At 37.6% G+C, this 20,715-nt stretch overlaps 1 protein-coding gene across 1 annotated transcript in view; it reads right to left on the bottom strand.

Annotated features, from left to right (window-relative positions):
• Window positions 1-11,427: 11,427 nt before the first annotated feature.
• LOC130031013 (selection and upkeep of intraepithelial T-cells protein 1-like) overlaps window positions 11,428-20,715 on the bottom strand; it is a 53,193-nt gene continuing 43,905 nt past the window's right edge. Inside the window, exons 7-8 of the mRNA XM_056122225.1 lie at window positions 12,146-12,268; window positions 11,428-11,444 (exon numbers count right to left, since the gene is read on the bottom strand). Coding sequence (XP_055978200.1) covers window positions 11,428-11,444; window positions 12,146-12,268 — 140 coding nt within the window. The remainder of the gene's footprint in view (window positions 11,445-12,145; window positions 12,269-20,715) is intronic.

The following is a 20,715-nucleotide window of genomic DNA, read 5'->3' as shown; positions in this document are numbered from 1 at the left end:
ACCAGGAGGATTACTCCATAGCTTAGTGGCTAGTTGGGCATTCTAGAGGAAAGGGCAGCTCAGATAGAGAGGGAACACCAAATAAAGGGTGTGTGGAGGATCCTCCCAGGAGGGGAGATGCATGTCGAAAGTATACTATGGACTGAACATGTTTGCCACTCAATGCCTCTTTTGCAGACCACAACATCCAAAAGGAGAGAGAGAACACAGGGGATTGCCCTGCCACAGAGACAGGGGGGATAGGGGGATGGGGGTGGGAGGGATATTATCCATGGTGGTGGAAAATGGGCACTGGTGGAGGGATGGGTATCTGATCATTGTATAATTGAAACCAAAGCACAAAAAATTGTAAATCTACAACTGTAAAAAAAAATAAAATAAAATAAAGGGAAAAAATATATAGTTTTTCTTTTATTCTTTCTTGAATTTTTATTTCTACTTATACTGCCCATCTATTCTTGCATAGTACTTACTTTCTCTATTAGAGCATTTGACATATTTCTTACAGTATATTTTTCTTCCTTTAAATTTAACTTAATTTTTTACAATAGTACAATACTTATTGTTTTATACTTTTGGTGTTGTTACATCAGGTCCACTACTGAGTGCCAGGATCCCAAGTTCCCATGTCCAGCACAGTCAGATCACAGTTGACCATGCTTTGGGGTTGTTTACATTGGGGAATATCTAATCTCTCTTTGTTTATTTACACTCTGCAAATGAGTGAGACCATTCCTGTTTGACTTTCCAACATCAATATCCTGACTTCCTCTAATGGTTTCCAAGTTACAGTAAATTGCAAATTTTCCTCTTTTTCTTATTGCTGAATATTTGTATTTGATAATGTCTGTACGCCACAATTTCTCCTTTTGTTGTTGGGCATTTGGGCTATTCATAAAAATTGCTACTGCAAATAATTCTGTGTTGATCATAGGTATGTCCTTTTAAATTAATGTTCTTGTCTTAAGAAGTCAAGGAATGAAATTAAAAGGTAAAATAAATACTCTATTTTAATTTTATTAAAGGCTCAAAAGAGTTTTTAAAGAGACTTAATATCCAGTCTAATAGTTCCAACAATCTTGCCATATCAAAGTCTAGTCTGTGTTTGCCATAGCCCATAAGTCTTTTTAATTTTTAGGTTAGAATACCTTGCAATTTTTCTGTTATTGTTGAAAATCTAAATTTATGCACTGAATAAAAAAATATAGTGAAAGTACTTTATTGATATTTGTAAGGTAGATGGGAGGGGTGACATTTTAAAGTCCTGTATTAGCACTCAGACTTTTGTGAACCCCTGCCCTGAACATGTTTCTCGATTTCCTTACATCCACCATTAGTTGAAGAAAAGCGTTTAAAGGTGAATGGATGTAAGTTTCAATAAGAAAAGGATGGTGAGATGGGCACACGCAGGACTCGAACATTGGAACGTTCGGTGGCCAAGAGCCACCTCCCCAGGCTGAAGAAGGGGTGGTGAATGGGAAGGCGGGGAGAGGGGGGAAATGGAGAAACAGGAACCAGTCTGGTCAGTTGTTGGTTTATTTCTCTCCTGAGCATCGTCCCATCTCTCCCCTTTAGGCGTAATCGTTGTTGTAGTTTTTGCAGGGGAAGCATGGTTCACATGCATGCAGCCCATTGAGCTATTTCTCTGGTCCTTAGAGACCGTTTTTAAGCTGCCCTGACCTGAAGCAAGGGGATTTAATACAATTTAATACAATTAATTAATTTAATTTACAAATGAATTTAATACAATTTAATACATTAATTTAATGCAATTAATTGTTTTAATATAATTGCCAGCATCAGTCTTTAGTAGAGGCTGCCCTAGCACATTAAGACACACAAACTTTGATTAAAAAGTTTGCTCTTTTATACTCTAACTTGTTAAGTACAAACCAGTCACTACATTGGACTGCTACTCCTAGCAGTAACAAGGAGGAGTCATTGCCGAGGTGAGCCTCGTCGAATGAAACTGCAGTCTAGGCTCAGCCACAGCACACACCCCTCAACCACAGAGGGGCTGCGTGGATCAGGAAACAAATTCCAACTCTTTGCAGCCTGCAAGATACATACTTGAACACGTTAGTCACTGGGTCAGATAGAAAGGTTGAAAAAGAATCAAAACGAGTCAAAAGAATGCCTGAAGTAGTACAGCAGGTAAGGCACTTGCTTTGAAAGCATCCAACCCCCCATTGTCCCTGAGTACTTCCAAGAGTAAGTGACTCCTGAACTCAGAGCCAGGAGTAGAACTGTAGCACTGTAGCACTGTCCTCCCATTGTTCATGGATTTGCTCCAGCAGGCCCAGTAACATTGTAAAACTTGTTGTTACTGTGTTTGGCGTATCAAATATCTTACAGGTAGCTTGCCACGCTTTGCCTTGAAAGCGAGATACTCTCGGTAGCTTGCCAGGCTCTCTGAGAGGGGCGGAGGAATCGAACTCTGGCTGGCCATGTTGGCTGTGTGCAAGGCAAATGCCCTACTCACTGTGCTATCGTTCCAGCTCCAGGAGTAAAATAAATAAATAGTATAGTCAAAATAGTTATGAGTAAGCATTCTTTCTCCAAAGTTTTTGACAGAAATATTGCATCTTATTAGTAATAATGCTAAATCAAACTTTTGGAAAATCTTTGAACTGTATCCAAGCTCCCTCTGATTTATCTAGAACCTGTTAATTCAGTTTAATGAAAATGTCCCACCTTGTTATCTGATAAAACTTAGTATCTGAGCAGTTTCTCAACTTCTTAAACTCCCTTATGTGATAACTGATCGCTCTGTCCTGTAATCACCAAGGAATCCTGTTCGGTTGATTTGACCAAAATCTCCTTCATTAATGTAGGTATATCTTGATAATATTCAGTGAAAACAAACCCTTAGAACTGACTGCAGAGAAAGTTACCAAGTGAGTGAGTAGATGAAATAGGGTCTTTGGGGCTACAATGGACTATATTTTCACCTTGGTGGTAGACATGTTGTGACAATATTGTAACCCTAAAACACATAAATATTTAATTCTTGTAAATCGATATTACTTCAATTTAAAAATGAACAATAAAAAAATCTTTTCAGGGCTGGAGCGATAGCACAGTGGGTAGAGGGTTTGCCTTACACACAGCCGAACTGGGTTTGATTCCCAGCATCCAATATGGTCCCCCAGGGACTGCCAGGAATAACTCGTGAGTGCATGAGCCAGGAGTAACCCCTGAGCATTGATGGGCATGACCCAAACAGCAAACAAACAAACAAACAAACAACAACAACCAAAAAAAACCTTTTTGTCAGTATTTTCATCACCTTAGAGTTCCAATCCTCACCTGGAAAGACACATCACTGAGTTTAATCCTCACCTAAATAATGTTGCTTGTTTGCTTGCACTTTTCTCCTCTGTTGGTCATTTGGGAACATGAAATCAACATTTTTATTGAATTTTTACAGGTGACGATGCTGAAACTTTCCTAGGGACCTGAGAGATGGTACAGTGGGTAAGATGGTTGCCTTCATGCAGTTGATCCAGGTGTGATCCTCAGAAGTGCATATGGTTTCCTGAGCCCCACCAGGAACCAGTGGTAAACCACAGAGCCAAGTACGGCCCAAAACACAGTCCCACCCCCAAATTAAAATTTGTTACCATGCCATAATCCCCAGCAGAGAACCGGTCTCCCTCCACCATGGTCCACTGAAACCCCTTCAACGTCTCCCTCTGGTAACCTCAGTTCTGTGGTCTGAATCTATGACATTTTCACTGGGTTTTTTTCCCCTTACTTTACTTCTTTTTATCACACCTATAAGTGAGATCATATGGTATTTGCCTTTTTCATTATTATTTTACTTAGAATGACCCCTCCAGGTTTCATTAATATTATGGAAAAGACCAATAATTGTTATCCTGAAAAAAAATCCCAAGGTTGAGATAGTCACCTGGGTATGAGTTTAGGTCACATCCTCGTCAGTTTCTAGCCACTCTCGGGCTGGAGCGATAGCACAGCGGGTAGGGCGTTCGCCTTACACGCGGCCAACGGCCGCCCCGAGTTCGATTCCTCCACCCCTCTCGGAGAGCCCGGCAAGCTACCGAGAGTATTCGATATGCCAAACACAATAACAACAAAGTCTCCAATGGAGACGTTACTGGGCCCACTCGAGCAGAATATAAATGGTTAAGAAGTGTATATCCTTGAGTGACAAAGGACTGAGGGAAGAACTTCTACCTAAGGAAGGATAGAATGAGACAGTTTAGGGTCTTTCAGGTATGGAAGGAAACACAGGAAAAAGTAGAATAAGAAATTGTCATAACTTTATACTTTAAGGGTGCCTGATGATTGGGTATTTGAAATATCAGTCTTTTCTCTCAATGTACTCATTGAATTTTGATGTGCTTACTAACTGTCCTTATTGCTTCTGTCAGCTTAAACAATGGCTCACAGTTGGGAATCAGGGTAGGGGAGAGATATTGGATTGAATAAATGTTAGTTCACTTGGGATTTCCCAGGTGACCCCAAATTTGGATAATCCTATGTGTTTATTTCCTTGTATGTTTATCTCACTCTCTGCAGTTGACTCCCACTGGACAGGGATGAAAAATGCCAATCCAACTGACTTCACTGTTGCAAATTTACATATATATATATAATGCAGATATATCACATTTTCTTTATCATTTATCTTTCATGCAGGTTGACTTTAGGTTGACCTTGCAACCACTCACTACTTTCGGACTAACAACAAAGTCTCTAATAGAGATGTTACTGGGCCCGCTCGAGCAAATCAATGAACAACGGGAGGACCGTGATTTATCTTTCATGAGGCTTTTCAAAACTAGCTAATTTAAATAGTGCTGCTTTGAATAGAGCTGTTCACTTATCTTTATGAACTATTGTTTTTGTGTTTTGGAATAGATACCAAGGTGAGAAATTGCTGAATTATATAAGATCCAATATTCAGCGTTTTGAAAATTCTCTGTACTGTTTCCATAGAATATTTTAAAACTCAGAAAGTATTAGCAACTATATTTTGTGGAGTAGTGTATTTCTTTATACCTTAATTTTTTTTTTTTTTGCTTTTTGGGTCACACCCAGCAATGCACAGGGGTTACTTCTGGCTTTTCACTCAGGAATTACTCCTGGCGGTACTCAGGGGACCATATGGGATGCTGTAAACCAAACCCATGCAAGGCAAACACACTACCCGCTGTGCTATCACTCCAGTCCCCTTAATTTTTGCTTCATGTCTTAAATTTCTTTAGTTCAAAGCATACACATTCATGATTGTTATATTTTCTTGATGAGTTATATTTTATCACTATGAAATGTTCCTATATTTTCTGTTAATATTTTTCCTGAAATCTATGTTGTTTGATATTAACATAACATAACATAATTAACATAATAACGTGATTGCTTTTTTGTATGATGCATCTTTTTATATTTTTTAAACTTAACCTCTCTGACTTATACTTAATATGTCTCATTTTTATCTAGTTTGATATGTTTATCATTTATCTTATTTTTATACTTTGTTTTAACCTAGGCAACTAATCTTTAGTGTTCTACTATGTTTTTATTGGCATTGTTTATGGTTGCTTTTGACTTAATGATTTGAAGTACATCTCTTTAACTTGTGAAGTCTACTTTTATACTGGCTGCTGCACCAGACAAGACATATGAGTAAGTGCTCATTTCTATCCATATCCATTCTGTTATTCTTTCTTTTTGAAATATGTATTATCAATTCTTATTTTTCATTATATTGCCAATTGTCTAATAAGAAAGAAAACTGAAATAAAATTAAAATACTTTAACTTTTCCCACATTTTTACACTTTCTAAAACTTTCTCCTTTGATAGAGTGGAATATACACCTAGTCTAATAATCCTTCTCTTGTGAACCTCCCTTAATATTACTAGCAGTCACAAATACTACCCCAAAAAACTCTCTCCTTTTATTTTGTTGGCTATTTTTGTATTTTTCCTTGACCTTCGACTTGCACTTTAACGTGACATACAACTGAAGATGGATTCTTTTCGTCTTGTGTCAGTGAAAGGCATAGGATTTTCTTCTTGCTTGTTTTGAGTCAACTGATAGATAAATCAACAGTGATTCTTATTTTGTCCCCTGTGTGTAATATCTAATGTCTCAAGCTTTTATCAGTCATTCTCAACAATTCAACTATGGTGTGCTTTGACGTGGTTTCTCCTGCTTCCAAGGTTGTCAACCACAAAACTCTTTTCAGTGTTTTGGAAAATTTTTTATTTTTCAGATTTCCTGAAGTCTTCTCTCAGAAATGAACTGAGAAACATTTTTTTGCATGTCTACATACGACCTTTGAAGAGGTGTCCTTAATGTACAGATCCTTATATGGCATAGGTTCTTAATGCATCATGAGTACATTATGCCACATTTTTTCTTTTCTTCTTCTGCCTCCTCCTCTCCCTCCTCCTCCTCATGCCCCCCTCCTCCCTCTCCCTCCCCACCTCTCCCTTCCTCTAGCAACCATGCTTCTCCCCTTTTCTCCTTCCACTCATTTTCCTCCCCTCCCCTGTTCTCTCCTCCTCCTCCTCCTCCTTCTTTTTCTTCCTCATAAGCTTGTTTTTCTCTAGAACTAATCTTTCTGCAATTGATATGTAATTGTGCCAGTTTTAATCAGAGTTGTGACATAGAGATTCATATAAAATTATATAAATAAGCAAACAGAGAAAATGTTTGTTCAGCATGACAGGAATTAAGTGAGTCAACAAGACCAACAAGATTGGTTACCATGGGAAGTTATCAGTCACCAACATCAACAACTAAGCTATTACATGTTTTCCTTAGGATTACATGTGAGTTTACCTTTTCTTCCTTTTGTAATTAGAGTTGTGACAGAAAAATTGTGATAAACCATGAAGATAATTTTATTTGCATTTCCTTACATTTTATTTGCATTTCCTTACATTTTATTTGCATTTTCTTCATAGATTTAAGAATTTCTAACTAGTATATATGTACTTTGCAAGAAATTTTAGAAAAAATTGATATATGTTCTATCTTTATTTTGTAAGTAACTATTCCTACTAATTTCTTTTAAATGATACTTTTATTATGTTAATATATTTTCCATTTTGGGCTATAAGTAACATAAGTTTGACTTTTGCATCCCTGTGTTTTAAACTTCTCTTTCACGATGATTTAATCAACTTTCTTAAGCATCGGACTTAAGCATCACTGTCTTCTCATTGACATTCTTAATTTCTAATAGATATGATATTATGACATCATCTATAGCTATGACATTAAATTACTGATATAAATCTAAGAACTAAAAATGGATGCAAATTGAATATACAAATATATTTTATTTGCACTCCATATGGGAATTAATTTAATTTTTTAAAATTTTTATGATTTTTTTAATGAAACACCGTGAGGTACAGTTACAGACTTACAAACTTCTGTGTTTACATTTCAGTCATAAAATGATTGTGAGCCTATCCCTCCACCAGTGACCATTCACTAACACCAGTGTTCCAAGTGTCCCTCTCCCCCCTCCCTCCTCCCCCAACCCTCTGTGGCAGGCACATTCCCTTTTACTCTTTCTCTCCTTTAGGGTGTTGTAGTTTGCAATGCAGGTATTAAGTGGTCATCAGGTTCAGTCTACAGTCTACTTTCAGCACGCATTTCCCATCCCATATGGGAATTATTGATTGTCTGTAGAATTGTGGGATATCAGCTCTTTTATCCTGAGATCTTAGCATGTTGTTCCAATGTTGTTTATCAAGAATTCCAGAAGAGATTTGGATGCCTTTTCAATTCCTTACATTTTTAGTAACTCTGTCAAGGAAAGAAAATGTTTTCAGGCATTATAAATTCATTTATAATTCATTATAAATATTACTAAAGCAAAATAGTTGTAATGGTAACGTATTTGAGAACAAGCTGATTTTCTCAGATATAAAAGACATCTTTGGAAGTCAGGAGAAAAAAACTTTTACTTAGAATTCATTAACTTGAATTAGCTTGTCTAAGTCAATGAAAGGAAAGCTTCTTCAGAGAGTGGGCCTGCAAAGAATAAAAGCACTTCAGAAAATATCTGAATTTTATTTGTATATTATATCTGCAACAGAAATAAATGGATGGCCAGATGAAACTGTAATCAAAATTATGTTGTCTCTCTTTTTATCTTTCTCTTTCTTTGCAATCTTATAACTCTGATACCCTAAGTCAATATCTGTTGTATTTCTTTACTTGAAAAAAATGTGATGTAACCAAACTGATGCTTGTGTCACAGGAACATCAAAGATACAGTGTTATAGTGGATCTACATATTTCTTTTCAAGTTTTTCTTAGTATTCTTGTACATCTTCTGGTGGCCTCTTATGGGAAAAGGAGCTGAGACCTGAAAAACTGTGGAATATGAGATGTGGAACTGAAATATTCGATATGAAAAAAGTTAAATTCCTTCAGTGAAGTGGTACAATGTAAGTAGCTGGAAGAAGAACAACCCCAACAGAAAGTTGGGAGAACTACAGACAATTTTAAGAAAAATTGTAGTTTATGTATTTGAAAAATGATTTTGTCCTTTTCACATAAAATAGACTTCATTATAGGAGTGATTTACATTTATATATTGACTATTTTTTCAATTTTGGCCATGTTGTCCTGAGGTTTTTACTATAAAATAATAACATTAGCAATGCCATATTAGCAGTATGCAAATATACAAAGAATGAATTGGGGTCATTTCAGTTCACACTTTCATATAATCCTTAATCTAAATCAATTAATGCATCATCAGATTTTATGTTCATATAATTGAGAAAAATTTAAAAATTAATTGCTAAGATCTTTGGCTGATTACAACAACTCTTTTATGATCTTTATGGGATACTAAGCAACACAATCAAGAAATAATCTTGCAACCTCATGTAAATGAAAATAGGACCTGTTTCTCAGCTTTTCTGGTCAGCTTCATTGTGAGAGAGCTAAGTTTCCCTTTGACTGTCTCTCTTAGTTCCTATAGATCAATATATAAATGTGACTATCATAAATGGAAATGAAGGGCTGGAGCAATAGCACAGCAGATAGGGTGTTTGCCTTGCACGCGGCCGACCCAGGTCTGATTACTCCATCCCTCTTGGAGACTCTGGCAAGCTACCAAGAGTATCCCACCTGCATGGCAAAGCCTGGCAAATTACCTGTGACATATTTGATAAGCCAGAAACATAACAAGTTTCACAATGTAGACATTACTGGTGCCCGCTCAAGCAAATCAATGAACAACGCGAGGACAGTGCTACAGACAGTGCTACAGATCATAAATGGAAGTACCTGGCTATAGGCTTGTTGTTATTTCTCCCTACCATTAATTTCACAGCTATGGATACGATGAAAGTGATAAAGTTGCTTTACTTGGTAGCCAAAATTAGGCATGAGTAGTATAAATTTGTTTTTACAAAGCACATACTTGTCTTTTACATTTGTTTAATCTCAATGGGGTGAGTTATTTCTAAACATTGGAATAGGTAATGATGACAGTGATGCAAAGCCTAAGTCCTATGTATTGATCCCTATGTCTAAGCATAGAGAATGACAGTCTTTACCCAGCAGGTCCTCTGAAGTGGAAACTGTCTATTCAACACAAGACTTGGTCTACATCCAATGCCTACCAGAGTTTAGAGGTAGTTGTACTCAAGGACTCCAGGACGACTTTCTCATGTGCATTTCTGGCTTTCCTTGTCCAGGTACTACTCTTTAAAGGTCGCCCTAATAAGGTATTCAGCTGAGATGCTTTTCAGTCATTAATGCTTAGCCCTTTCGTCTTAGGAGGGAAGGAGAAGATAGACTAAAATATTTTTTTCTGTCTCTACTTTTCCATTTTTTTTCTGTCCCCTTCCTGACCTTGATCATAAAATGATAAGTGTCATTTTAGTAAGGCACAATTAACCCAACCTCTGCTGCATGTCTCTTGACTCTAGCCCAAAGATAGTGTGTGAAAAAAAGCAGAACTCTGAGGAGCCTGCATTACTCTCTCTTTTGGCCTCTTATTCCCTAACAATAAGGGATATAAGCTTGACTGTTACTTTTCAGTTTTGTTTGCCCAAATTGACCACCTCAATACCTGGCAGCTCTTCATAGGAAGCACAAAGAAAACCAAGTGTCAATGAATAAAATAATAAAACAATAAAGTAGGTAGAAAAGCACAGTGGTAGGGCATTTACCTTAGGCGTAGCCGGCCCGCCAACCAGGTTCGATTCCTCCGCCCCTCTCAGAGAGCCAGCAAGCTACCAAGAGTATCTCGCCCTCAGGGCAAAGCTTAGCAAGCTACCTGTGACGTATTCAATATGTCAAACACACTAACAAGTGTCACAATGGAGACGTTACTGTGTCTGCTCGAGCAAATCATTGAACAACTGGAGGACAGTGCAGTGATAATGATTTTCCATAACTCACCACGGAATTGCGTTTTCTCCATGGGATGGAAGCTTTCTTGTAATCAGTAGTGTACGTATGTCTATCCAGTTTTTATTTTTATTTTATATTTGGGCTGGAGCAATAGTACAGTGGGTAGGGCGTTTGCCTTGCACACAGCCCGGCCAAGCAGGGTTCAAGTCCTCCGCCACTCTTGGAGAGCCCAGCCAGCTACCGAGAGTAACCCGCTGGCATGGCAAAGCCTGGTAAACTACCCGTGAGGTATTCAATATGCCAAACAGTAACAAGTGTCAGAATGGAGACGTTATATGGGCCCGCTTGAGCAAATCGATGAAAAATGGGAGGACAGTGACAGTGATTTTCTATTTGAGTGGAGATTGAACTATACACAGCAGTGCAGGGCTTACTTCTGACTCTGTGCTCAGTAATAATGCTTGATAGTACTTGGGGGACCATATGTAGTGAGAAGACTGAAACAGGTTCAGCTGTATGCAAGTGCCTATTGTTGTAATCAATTACCAAAACATACTGTTGTATTTTGTGAAGTTTTTTACTCTGAAAAATTCTATTTTATTTTCTGAATCAAAAAGCTGGATAACAATGGAGCAATAGCACAGCGGTAGGGCATTTGCCTTGCACGAGGCCAACCAGTCAACCCGGGTTCGATTCCTCCACCCCTCTTGGAGAGCCCAGCAAGCTACCAAGAGTATCTAGCCCGCACGGTAAAGCCTGGCAAACTATCCGTGTTGTATTGGATATGCCAACACAGTAACAATAAGTCTCACAATGGTGACGTTACTGGCCCACTCAAACAAATCAATGAACAATGGAGGACGGTGACAGTGACAGTGACAGTGAATCAAAAAGAAGTACATCATGTCAAGTTCATAAAGTTAAACTTTCTATGGATCCCTCAAAATACTTTCCAACATTGTTAACAGTGCTCAGAGCTATGTGAAAGTTGACACCCAATATCACATTTTAAAGAAAAATGTTTAAAAGTAGAATCAGTTTCTGAGAACCTTTCTCAGCTCAAAGCATTGGCAAATCTGGTTTTAAAAGAAAAGAATTTTAATCATTATTGAAAATTTAAATTGAAAGGTTTCCAAGAACTAAAAGTAAGATTTCTAGAACGGAGTTTTTTTTTAATTAAATTTCTTAGATCGTGAATTTCTGGTAGAATGTGACAATCAAATATTAAAATGCTTATTTCTGAATCATAATTTCTCCACTTCTCATTTTAATAAGGAAAGTAAATTTGCGCAATAAATCAAGGAGTTTCATCTATGGACATGAGTCATATGCATGCCCTCTTGTGAGCATAGCTTCAGAAATGTTTCTTTCCTATATACTATGGACACTTACAAATATCTGAAAGAGAAAACTCTAATAGTGTATTTTTATATTGAATTTGAGATCAAAATAGAAGGAAGCACCTTAGCTTTGGAAAAGCTTAATAAATTACTGACTGCTTCTTAATTAAAGAGCCAAGTATTCAAGTTTACTTGAGAGTTGTCACAGTTGTGAAGTCATCAGTGAGACTGTTTCTTGAATTTGAGACATAGCCCTAACTCATAACTGCAGAAACCCTGGAGCTTCATGAAGGTGAAGATAGTCTCATGCAGGACATGGGTTGGTTTCTTTCTCTCTCTACTAATTCACAATGACAGGAAAGGTGACTCCTTTGGAAGTTGAATATCAGTGAGAGGTATAATGACTTCTGAATCACCACACTTCTCATTCCTCTTACCTCTGATTTTAAAGTAAATGAAGGAAATAATCATGGTAATGAAGACTATCAGAATATACAGGATCACAGTTAAATCTTCCAGCAACATATTTTCCATTTGTGTATATGGTACTGAAGTAGGAACTGTAGAAAGTACAGGAAAAGCAGTGTCATAGCAAGAAAAAGGAGAATGATTACAGATTACTAACTGATTTACTTTTCAAGGTCCTATTGATTCGTATTCTGGATTCCTGTAAGAGTCAAGGAGTAGTAGGCTGGGCTATGTAGAAAGTGAATGATCCTGGAACTGAGTGTATTTGGGGTAAAGTTATAAGGTGGTTGCAAAGCGCAAGATACCCAACCTTTCATTCCAGAAATAGGACACTTGCTTTTGGTGCTGAGAGTCTGAAGGACAGATGAACACATTATGCATTTGTCTTCTTTATCTGGTGCTACAGGTTTCTTGAAGCTTCTTGAAGAAGCAAAGCCATATAGAATCGACAGGATCTCTGTGATGGAAGTAGCACTGGAGCACTGTAGCACTGTCCTCCTGTTTATTGATTTGCTCCAGTAACGTCTCCGTTGTGAGACTTCTTGTTACTGTTTTTGGCATATCAAATACGGTACTGGTACCTTGCCAGGCTCTACCATGAGGGCTGGATACTCTCAGCAAATTGCCGGGTTCTCCGAGAGGGATGAAGGAATCAAACCCGGGTCAGGTGCATGCAAGGCAAACTCCCTACCTGCTGTGCTATTGCTCCAGCCCAAAATTCAGATGGGAGTTGTACAGGAGTGAGGGCATTACAGCTTGTAATAAATAAGTAACTGAAATTATTAATAAGTAAATATTATACTATGGATAGGGGTATTGTCAGTGATGGCTCAGAGTTCATTCATCAGTACAGCAAAAAACAAAAATACTCTTTACTGTACTAATCATTGCTTTGTTTATATAATGTTCATGGGAACCGCAAAAATAGTGCTGAGGGCACATTTCAAATAGGTTGGATTCAGATATCCCAGAACTTTTATAATTAACACTTTTGTGACATCCCTAAAAAGAGCTAAAAAAGAGAATTATTTCCAGGTGGTCACGAACACTGTGGAATTGGCAATGTTATATGTGTAGACTGGGTCGTTTTGAAAAGTGTTTCTCTGCTGTGCATTGCTTTCTAAGTCTGATACTCCAAGTTTAAGATATACTGAAATTTTGCTTCCTCTGTGCTTAATGTATGTGAAGAATTGGTATATTTGATTAGGAGGAGATATCTGGATTTTTGGCACGAGTGCACATGCGCACGCGCGCGCGCACACACACACACACACACACACACACACAAAGTACTGGACCGAAAGTATTTTTTCTTTCTCTGGCAGGCAGATGAATAACTTTGTATTATTAATATTCAAAATTCAAGTAAACATATATATATTATTTGGCTGAATATTTTATCAAGAGACTATAATTGAAAAAGGACACAATTTGCAGAAGATCCTCACATTTTTGATATCACATACCTCCGTTATTCATATGTATACTATATCCAACGATTATAAAGAATGAAATGAAGAATATCGCAATGCCCCCTACCCAAGGAGGAGACTTATCACAATTAAAACCTAAAAAATAATAGAGATATAATTATTTATTATTGGTGTGGAGGTACTTGGGTTGAGAAAAACATACCAAGAGACAAGGGCTATTTCTAATATAATCCCTTTATAGTAATGAAGGCTAGAGTTAAGTTCAAAGACATAGGCAGCAAACACAGATAAATAAGACTGCCTCTTGGTTAGAGCGAGAGTACAATGGTTAAGGGTCATGCAACTGGCCTTGGTGCAATTCCTGTCACTACATATGGTCCTCTAAGCACTGCTAGGAGTGATATCTGAGCACAGCTAGATGTGGTCAAAACAAACAGAATCATAAATGAGAATACCTGTGATTTATTGGAGTTCAAGAGCTGGTTAGCAAATGAATTACTGAATAGTTAAATGGCTTCCTATTCTATTTGGGAGAGCTTATTTATCTCTCACAGAATTTAGTGTATTAAATTGGAATTTCAGGACTTCAAACAGGAAGGTCATTGGAAAAGTGGCATTTATGATTCCAAGAACATTAAAGGTGCATGCCTTCTGCTGACTGCATTTTAAACCCCCTTATGCAACTTAGTCATGAATCATGGAGTAGGGAAGTAGCCAAAGTATCCTCCACCTAGCCTGCAGAGTCATCATGCACAGCCCACATTGTCTTCAACTATTGTACTGGCTTCCTGTGTATACCTCTGACAACAGTGACAAGAGCAAGCTCAGTAGACAGGAAGCATGCACAAAAAGCAGCCTAATGTACACAGGGGAAAGAGCAACCACAAAGGGGACCTGTCATGTTACTTCAGGAAAGTCAAAGAGACCCTTCCAGCAGCATCCATGCTGTGCTGTAAGATAAAGAGAATACACAGAAGCTAAAGAATTCTGCCATAATGGGAAAAAAGCATGGGTCAAGTAAATGTACAGAAAGTTTGAGAAAATACTGATAAATATCGAAGTAGTGATTAAAAATTAAAGAATAAGCAGCTACCTTAAATTAGAGACAATACCACATGGTCACTCAAAGCATCACGATGAATTGGGAATCTGGATGTCTTCAAGTATAAGTGGGATGGATCAGATAATCCCGGAGCACTGCAGGGCCATAGTAGCAAAGTATTTTGGGCCCTGAATTGAACCACCCTGCTCAGCAGGGCTCCTGAGCACTGCTTGTGAGACCTGCAAAATGACTATTGACACTACTATATTTATAATTAAGTACACAATAAAAAATAAAATTTTTATCATTAAAACATGAAAAGTGAAATTAAGGGTGACTTTTGCTTGCAATCAAAATTAAGTTGTTCTCAACATTAAATCACTTGTTTTATATATGTAAGCCCTGTGGTAATCCCATAACAAAAATTCATAGTAGTCAATCTATGTCACTCTATGGGACCAGAGCGATAGCATAACGGGTAGGGCATTTGCCTTGCATGCAGCCGACCCAGGTTTGATTCCTCTGCCACTCTCGGAGAGCCCAGCAAGCTACTGAGAGTATTCTGCCTGCATGGCAAAGCCTGGCAAGGTCCTCGTGATGCATTCCATATGCCAAAAACAGTAACAAGTCTCACAATGGAGATGTTACTGGTGCCCGCTCAAGCAAATCGATGAACAATGGAAGGACAGTGCTACAGTACTACAGTCACTCTACAATATACTATTGTGCATAGTGTACAGATAAATTAAGACAAGAAATCAAAGCATACTATGATAGAAAATCACCAATTTACAAAAAAGATGCAGCAATAAGGTAAAAAAAAAACAGAATCAGAGAACTACAAAACAGAAAACACTAAGATGGCACTAGTAAGTTCTAACATGTCAAAAATTACTTTAAGTGTAAATGTATTGAATTCTCTGATTAAAAAGGCCTTAGAGGGGGGCAGGTTGAGTTTCCCTCTCCACTCTGAGCAGAGTCCCGGCAGCTGAAGACCTCTGGGACCCAGCCACCGCCATGCTGAAACCACTCTCCACATGCTAGAGCAAGCCTCACACATGAGGGAACCGGCAGAGGAACCCAGGTGTGCAAGACCCAGGGCTGAGATCTCCAAGCCTGCTCAGATCAGGACTGGGCCTCCTCCACCCAGATCCCCCATCTTCCAATAGCTAGACAGTTATACCCGCCAACTGCTGTGTAACCCCATCAGTGGCCAAGATACAGAAATTATAAAACCAAGCTCCTGGAAGTGCTAGACCTCTTATTTTCTAGTTCTTTCTCTCAGACAACCAGGCAGGCTACCAAGAGTATCTTGCCTGCATATATGCCTGACTAGAAACACCTAAAAAGGTGATTAGAGGCTGCCCCCAAAGCCTCCATCCCTCACGGAGAGGCCGGCAAGCTACCGAGAGTATCCCAACCACACAGCGGAGCCTGTCAAGCTACCCGTGGCATACTCGATATATCAAAAACAATAACAATGATGGTCCTCATTCCCCTGAGCCTAAAAGAGCCCCCAATATGCCATCAGGCTACACTAGCACATGTAGGGACGAATGGAGACGTTACTGGCACCCGCTTGAGCAAATCGATGAACAACAGGGTGATAGTGATAGTGATAGCAGAGACCCACTTTAGCTTTAAGTGCAAATAGGCTCAAAGTAAATATGAAAAAAACTATTCCATGTATATGAAAATCAAAAGGAAAATAGTTTTACCAGACAAAACATACCTTAAGCAAAAAAATGGTAATAAAAGAAAAATAAAATTATTATTATTCACAGATAAAGAGCTTAACTCCAATGAAGATATAAAAATTATGGATAATAATAATGAACATCAGAGCACATAATAATCAGAGCACATAGTAACCAAGTGCTAACAGATCTCAAAGAAAAAAATTGTATAGTCATTCAGTAGTAAGGAATACCATTATCCCACTTTCAGCCACAGATTGATTAAGGCTTCTCAAAGGAGGCAACACCTTCTTCAGGAAGTGCGGGAATGATGATGAGTGGGGTGCAACTAGAATGCACTGAACAAAACTAGGAGAGTGGTGAAAGCAGAAATAAAGAAAAGAATAAACTTTTGAGAGCTCGTTCGTACATATTTGATCTTTTTATAACATAATTTAAGTTATACTGGTTAATTTATTTTTCAAATAAACGCACAAAACTTAATTTATGACCAATGAAGAGTCATGGTTTTGGGTGGGGTTTATCTGGCAAGAGTTGGCAGGAGAGTCTGATGTGCACTCTGGGAAGTCCAGTATGCATGAGCAAGAAGATGCCCATGTAACGACTTGCTTACAACGTGATGCTCCAAGTATGTGTTGTGCATGTAAATTAAATTAAATGGTCTTGAATTGTTTGACCAGAAGTTAACAATAGTGAAAGTGCAATAACTACTTAAAAATTTTAAGGGGCTTGAGCAATAGTACAGGTGGTAGGGCATTTGTCTCACACGAGGCCGACAGGGGTTCAATCCTTGATATCCCCTATGATCTCCAGTGCCTACCTGGAATGTTCCCTGAGAGCAAACCCAGGAGTAAGCGCTGATCATCACCAGGTGTGACAGCCCCCCAAATTTAATCCACATATGATTATTTCTATGTTCCTGAGGTACAGATCATATACAAACCTAATTGAATTACTGTTTTAATAGAGCAATAATTTGCACATGAGTATTCTTAGAAGTTTCCTTACATATATTCATTTGTTTTGTTTCAAAAGAGAAATAGCATGTTTATGTCAGCACAGCTTGATTTCAAGTATTACAGTCAACATACTAGTAATATTTTATTAAAAAGTTAATTTAAAATGGGAATGAAATAAGAAATATTTAACTGTTAACATTTATTAATATGACTCATCTGTGCTAATTGGTAAATAATATTTATATTATTTATTTATATTAATGAGGAAAACAATTTAAGATAAACTAAATTAAAAATTTTAACTGATCTTAATTAGATATTGATGTGCTTAATTATTTCTTGATAAATTTAGTTTGATATTTGACAATTTAATATCACACATATATTTAAGATTGATCAAAGAGAAAAACCCAATTTTAGTTTGTCTGTGGTCTTACCGAGAGTATCTCACCCACACAGCAGAGCCTGGCAAGCTACCCGTGATGTATTCGATATGCCAAACACAGTAACAACAAAAGTCTCCAATGGAGACATTACTGGGCCCGCTCGAGCAAATCGATGAACAACAGGAGGACAATGACAGTGACACTGTGGTCTTATAAAAAAATCACTGTAAATCTGATATTGAGACTACTATTTTAATTACATAAAAATTGCAAGTATATGCCAACAAGTTGAACAACATAGAAAAGTAGATATTTATTCTTGAAAATACACTACTTATAAAACTGAATCAGAAAAATTAGAAAACAGATCATTAGGCAAGAAAGATCAATAGGCAAGAAAGTTGGTCAATTATAAAAAATCTACCAACAAAGGAAAAGCCAGGACCAGTTGTTTTTACTGTGACTTCCACTAAATACTTATGGAATTAGTTCTAATCTTTTTTAAATGCTTCCTCTCAAAATTGAAGATGGTAGCCAGGAAGATAGCTCAGTGGTTAGGAATGCATGTGTTGCATTCACAAGGACCCAGTTTTGAAATCCAACTCTGCCTGGGGAGATGTTAGTCAAAGGGTACAAATATCCAGTTATAAGATGAATAATAATCTGGAAAATTAAGGCACTAAGACATCATTATGGTTAAAGATAATAAAATTGTACCACATACTTAAAATTTGCTAAAACGATAGATCTCAAAATGTTCTCATCAGAAACTAAATGCTTATTATTTATTGTATTGAAGCTATTATCTAACTCCGGTGTAGTCATTATATTGCAATATCTAAGTACCAATCAACCATATTTTATATCTTAACATTAATTATACAATGTCATCTGTCAATAATATACCAATAAAAGTAGAGAAAGGCTATCAACTGAATAATAAATAATAAATACAATTATGTTTAAATGTTTAAAAACATAAAGATAGCACAAAGAAAAAATTATAAACTTCATGTGGCTTATATTATTCTCTTTTCAGTGGTGTGAACTATGATGGAACACTTAATTTCATATGATTTTTAACACATAAAAATGGGACAGTAGGGGCTGGAGCAATAGCACAGTGGGTAGGGCATTTGCCTTGCACGCAGCCAACATGGCCGACACAGGTTCGATTCCCAGCATCCCATATGGTCCCCCCGAGCACCGCCAGGAGCAATTCCTGAGTGCATGAGCCAGGAGTAACCCCTGAGCATCGCCGGGTGTGACCCAAAAAGCAAAAAAAAAAAAAATGGGACAGTAATATTTATCTCAAACTTTATTATGCAGTTAACTACACTAAAAATTGTAAAGAACTTTTAAATAATCTGCCATATAACATAAACTTAATAAATGCTAGTGTCTTATGACATAATAGTTCTTCCTATAAAATTACTTCTTCCTCCTTGTAAAATATACATTCTCAAATACTCAAACACTGTTTAGGTGGATATGAACAGAATATTAGAGTATCCAGTGATATCCTTTGAAACTGAGGACAACTATCTCAGCGATGGTTATTTACCTAGAATGATCTTTACAATAAGTTCTGAAGAACTGCCTGGGAAAAGACAATTATTATACATGGCCTTAGAACTTTCAATAATTTAAAAGATGCACAAGAACAGGTCTTCAGCTAATAAAGGAAGTGCATTAAGAGCTTTAATGAAGTGATTGAATGATACAATGTTTAAGTCATAGAAATTGTATAAAACAACTCTAAAAATTGTGAATTGCCAATAAGCATGTAGAACATGAAAGAGAATTTAATTTTGCAAAACAGTAATTAGAGATGTATAAGAAGTTGTGAATTTGTCTTTCTGGTGGGTCCTCCTCAAACTCTACATTTACAGGGTGAAAAATGGTGCCATCTAAAAATCACATCAGATAAGAGTTCAGACCATAAAGAAGGATGGAAATATTAGGGGAGATCTAGGACATGAGGGACATGTAGGAATTAAACCCAAGTCCTTTGCTGACAGTTAATCTGTGCTTGTTTTTGGTTTTGTTTTTTGTTTGTTTTTGTTTAGTGTGTGTGTCTTAGTAGACTTACAAACTTTTGAGCTTGAGTTTCAGTTATACAATAATCGAGTACCCATCCCTCCACCAGTGCCCATTCTCCATCACCAATGATCCCAGTAGCCCTCCCACTCCCCAACCCTATCCCCCCACCCCACCTCAGTGGCAGGGCTTTTTCTTTTGCTCTCTCTTTCCTTTAGGGTATTGTAGTTTGCAATGCAGGTATTGAATAGCCATCATGTTTGGTCTATAGTCTACTTTCAGCACACATCTCGTATCCCAAGCAAGTCTTCCAAACATCCTTTACTTGGCATTCCCGTCTCTATCTGAGCTGTCTTTTCCCTTGGCAGGTGCTGCCAGCTTCCAAGCCGTGGAGCAGACCTCCTGGTACTTATCTCAACTATTCTTGGGTGTTCGACTCCCATTCTGTTACTTTATATTCCCCAGATGAGTGCAGTCTTTCTATGTCTGTTCCTCTCTTTTCTGGCTCATTTCATTTAGCATGGTACTTTCTATGCAGAACCATTTGTATATAAATTTAAAGACTTTATCTTTTCTAATAGCTGCATAGTATTTCATTGTGTAGATGTACCAAAGTTTCTTTAACCAGTCATCTGTTCTCAGGCACTCGGGTTTTTTACAAATTTTGGTTATTGTGAACAATACAGCAATGAACATACTAGTGCAGATGTCACTTCGACTGTACTTTTTTGCCTCTCCAGGATATATTCCCAGGTGTGGTGTTGCTGTGTCAAATGGAAGCTCAATTTCTAATTTTTTGAGAATTGTCCATACTGTTTTCCAAAAGGGCTGAACCAGTAGGCATTCCTACCAGCAGTGAAGGAGGGTCCCTTTCTCGCCAGATCCGCGCCAACACCTGTTGTTTTTGTTCTTTTAGATATGGGCCAGTCTTTGTGGTCTAAAATGATATCTCATTGTTGTTTTGATCTGCATATCAAGTACC

This window comes from Sorex fumeus, unplaced genomic scaffold (genome assembly GCF_029834395.1).
Source record: "Sorex fumeus unplaced genomic scaffold, SorFum_2.1 ptg000045l, whole genome shotgun sequence".
Lineage (NCBI taxonomy): Eukaryota > Metazoa > Chordata > Mammalia > Eulipotyphla > Soricidae > Sorex > Sorex fumeus.
The sequence above is the reverse complement of the archived record's forward strand: the minus strand, read 5'-3'. Positions and strand labels throughout refer to the sequence as shown.